Source organism: Ambystoma mexicanum, chromosome 10, assembly GCF_040938575.1.
Source record: "Ambystoma mexicanum isolate Mex_15411 chromosome 10, UKY_AmexF1_1, whole genome shotgun sequence".
In the NCBI taxonomy this organism is placed as follows: domain Eukaryota; kingdom Metazoa; phylum Chordata; class Amphibia; order Caudata; family Ambystomatidae; genus Ambystoma; species Ambystoma mexicanum.
In genome coordinates, this window is record NC_090932.1 from 986,277,700 (window position 1) to 986,281,078 (window position 3,379).

At 52.9% G+C, this 3,379-nt stretch overlaps 1 protein-coding gene across 1 annotated transcript; it reads right to left on the reverse strand.

The window, feature by feature from the left end:
• Positions 1-273: 273 nt before the first annotated feature.
• Positions 274-2,313, reverse strand: LOC138491911 (nuclear apoptosis-inducing factor 1-like). Its single transcript, XM_069618773.1, has 2 exons — positions 1,484-2,313; positions 274-1,159 (listed from the first exon to the last, which is right to left on the reverse strand). Exons 1-2 carry the CDS (start codon positions 1,902-1,904, stop codon positions 318-320), a joined length of 1,263 nt encoding a protein of 420 aa, XP_069474874.1. The 5' UTR covers positions 1,905-2,313; the 3' UTR covers positions 274-317.
• Between the last annotated feature and the right edge of the window lie 1,066 nt (positions 2,314-3,379).

Below are 3,379 nucleotides of genomic sequence, written 5' to 3' on the forward strand. Positions count from 1 at the left end.
CATGCACACTGAGGACTGGACACCAATAAAGCACACATACGCAATGAAAATGTCCACACGTTTCCTTTTGTGAAACGAATAAATTGTATTTGAACTATGTACTGTCGTGTCACACCCCCTCCCACCTCCCACCTCCCCCCTGCACACCCCCCCCCCCAACTCCCCCCTTAACTCCCCAACACACCACCCCGCCACCCCCCTGCACACCCCAACACACCCACTCCCCCCTCCACCCTCCCCCCCCCTGGAATCCCAACAAAGGTGTGAGTTGGTCTGTGCAGCAGTGTCAGTAGTAGGATTCCTACACTGTCCGGCCACTATTGGCAGCCCCCTCCACTGGCCCCCGGGGCACCCCTGCCTGTGCTGCGGAGGTTCCTCCCCGATCGGCGGATGGGGCTGCTCGGTGTCGAGCTGGCAACCGAGGAGGATCCTGCCTGCTCATTTGGACGCATGGCCCGTATTGTCTGCACAAGGTCAGTGATGGCGTGCCGCACAGCAGCTAGTTCCGCGCAGATGTCCTTTGTGGACGACTCTATAGCTGCCTTCACAGTCTCAGCACATTTATCCATTGCTGCACTTGACCCCCCACATTCAGCAACATGTTCTTCGAGCAGCGAGGAAAGTTGCTGCTGCCGGGTGGCAATCGCCTCCAGAGAATGGTTGGGATTCTGGGCCATGGCTAATGGCAGTGGCATTCCCATTGGGCTGATCTGCCCCTGCAGCGGGGATGGAGTGGCTGGCCAATCGTCATCCTCTGGCTGACCCTGTGTGGCATCCACATGCGGGCTGCTTAGGGACAGGTAGGGGGAATGAGGGTGGCCTGTGGGGCTCCTGACATCACTCTCCTCAAAGGTCCCTGCTTCACTATCGGAGGAGGCAGCAATGGCAGCAGTCTCCCCAAGTGTGCTGCTTGCAGCAGAGGCTGTGGCTTCTGTGGGCATGATTGGTGTGATGTCTGCTGCTGCTGCTGCTGCTGCTGTACTGCCTGCTGGGGTGGCTGTCTGTGCCCTGTCCTGTTTCCCTTGCATGGATTTTGCCTGCTGTGGTGTTTTCCTCGGGACGACAGAGGTGGAGGGTTGTGGCGTTGGCACAGTTGGCCTGGCCCTCTTGGTGGGTGTGGAGGCTGTGGTGTCCTCTTCCTCAAGGTCGGAATTTGAGCCTGTGGTGGGACAGAGGAGGGAGAGTGTTATTGATGGGTCTGCGGACATTGGCCGGGCATTGTGGCGACTGGCATCTCATCAGTTAGTACATGTGGCACATTTCATGCAGGGGAAAAAAGTTGACTCCCTTTTGTGTGGAAGTAGCATGGAGGTATGTGGGTGCCTGCAGTTAGGGTGTGCATGCTGCATGTGTACAGGGTGCAGATCGGATGTATCTGTGGGCAGTCTCCTGCTGATGTGTTGCATTCACACTATGGGCCAACATTGTACTTCACATGAATGGACTTAGGTGAGATTTGCATGCCTTGATTTGAGCCACCTACCTGCATCGCCCGATGTCGGGGCTCCTCTCTCCATTCCTCCTACTCCTTCAATGCTCTGCATTCCGATTGTGGAGGCACAGATTTCCTCCCATGGCTGCAATTTTATAGGGGACTCCGATCCTCCCCCAGTTGCCATTGCCAGGTTCATGTTGGCTGATAGTATGCTCCTGACTCTGAGCCGGAGATCGTCCCACCGCTTGCGGCACTGTTTGACATTGCGGGGTGTCGTTCCCACGGCACTGACCCGCTGAGCTACCAGTGCCCATATGGCCTTCTTCTTGGTTATGGCCGGTCTTGTCAGTTGGTTGGAGAATACCACTGCAGCGTTCTCCTGTAGGGTCTCCGCTAGAATGGTGAGCTCCTCTCTGGAGAAGCGGTCTTGCCGCTGGCGGTCACAGGCTTTTTTCAAAACTTTAGGCATCTTCCTGCAGGTAGAAGGTTGAAGCCGGTATTGGCGGGGTCTCAGGCTCGGATGTCCAGTGGTTTCGGAGGATGGCAATGGATTGTGTTTTTAAAGATGGCCGCCGTGCTCTTTCCCGTTCCGCCGCGGTGACGCTACTTCCGGTTCCGCTTATCTACGGTCAACGCTAATTGCGGTGACCGCTAACTACGGTCACCGCTATGTACGGCGGTGGCGGTGGTGCACCTTGCGCCGCATACGATGCCGGTAGGTGCCGTTTTGGGGGCATTACCGCCATGGCGCTGTTTACATTACCGCCATGGCGTAATGCTCGTGCGCGATGGGTCGTAATGTGGCGCACTTTACACCATCGTCCCACGGCGTTAACGTTCATTACGCCATGGCGGTAATGACGGCGGATTACCGCCAGGGTCGTAATGAGGCCCATAATAATTCGTATAGAACTTTGTGCTGCAAACCTCCAGCTTCTAAGCTCTGTAATAATTGGTGTCACTATCATTTACCATTTGCTTCAAGGAAATATGCAGCCCATCTGGTATTACACCCATAGTGTATTTATTGTATTTTTTAATTTCATGTTTTTTGTTTGTTTTATAACGCAGCTAATACCGTACCTGAGGTCGGTTTCTAAGCTAAACCTCTGTTGCTCTGCGTGGTCCTGCTTCCAAGACCAGCGCGTTTCCCCTGTGCTATCCTCCTTTCAACACATTGTCCTGTCCCCAACACAAGCCTATTACACTTGAACCATCCACCTGGTGGTAGGATCAGAGTGAATCCACATATAATGACCATAAGCCACATGTCTAAGGTGCACCCTGGACATGCAAGCATCCTTGGGGTGCTATTGTTCATGCCGGAGTGTTGTGTGGGAGGACACAATTGAATTCCTTGATATACGAGATCTTAGGCACACCACTGAGACTCAAGGATTGAATCCTAAGAGGCCCTTATTGGTGGATACAACATACCCTGAGGCACCTTCTCCAAACTTTAGGGAGTATCAGCAAAAAAGCACAGCAAATGCAGAGGAATGGATGTTCAAAGTCGTGGCGATAGCACAGACAACTCAAAGGAAAACCAGCAGACCTTAACATTTTACAGGTAAACTCCTGATGCTCAGAGTCAAGACTCAGTGGCCCTTGGGTCACATAGCACAAGAACTCATGAGGCTAAGTGTGAAAGCCCAGGAGTTGGCATATGTGAACATATCGCAGTATTCAGGCACACCCTGAGATGCTGAATCAGACACTTATAGATAGTGAGACATCACCAGAAAATCTGAGACTGAGTTTCATAATCTCAGAGATCTCCAATCTCTAATATAGAAACTCAGGATGCCCGGGATTCAGGCCCTCCGATTTTTGAGGACAGATTTAACTCATCCAAGACTGACGTGGTCCCAACTAAAAATGTGGTAATATGGGCCTAGCACACCAAACCACGATGCTTGGAAAGGGGGTCACTAGAGTACAAAG

What these genes read in the sequence shown, in the direction of transcription:
- LOC138491911 (XM_069618773.1), bottom strand. Translation starts at nt 1,904, where the DNA reads ATGCCTAAAGTTTTGAAAAAAGCCTGTGACCGCCAGCGGCAAGACCGC. An exon ending in CCCGACATCGGGCGATGCAG is followed by an intron (nt 1,160 to 1,483) that starts GTAGGTGGCTCA and finishes GTCCCACCACAG; the next exon opens with GCTCAAATTCCGACCTTGAG.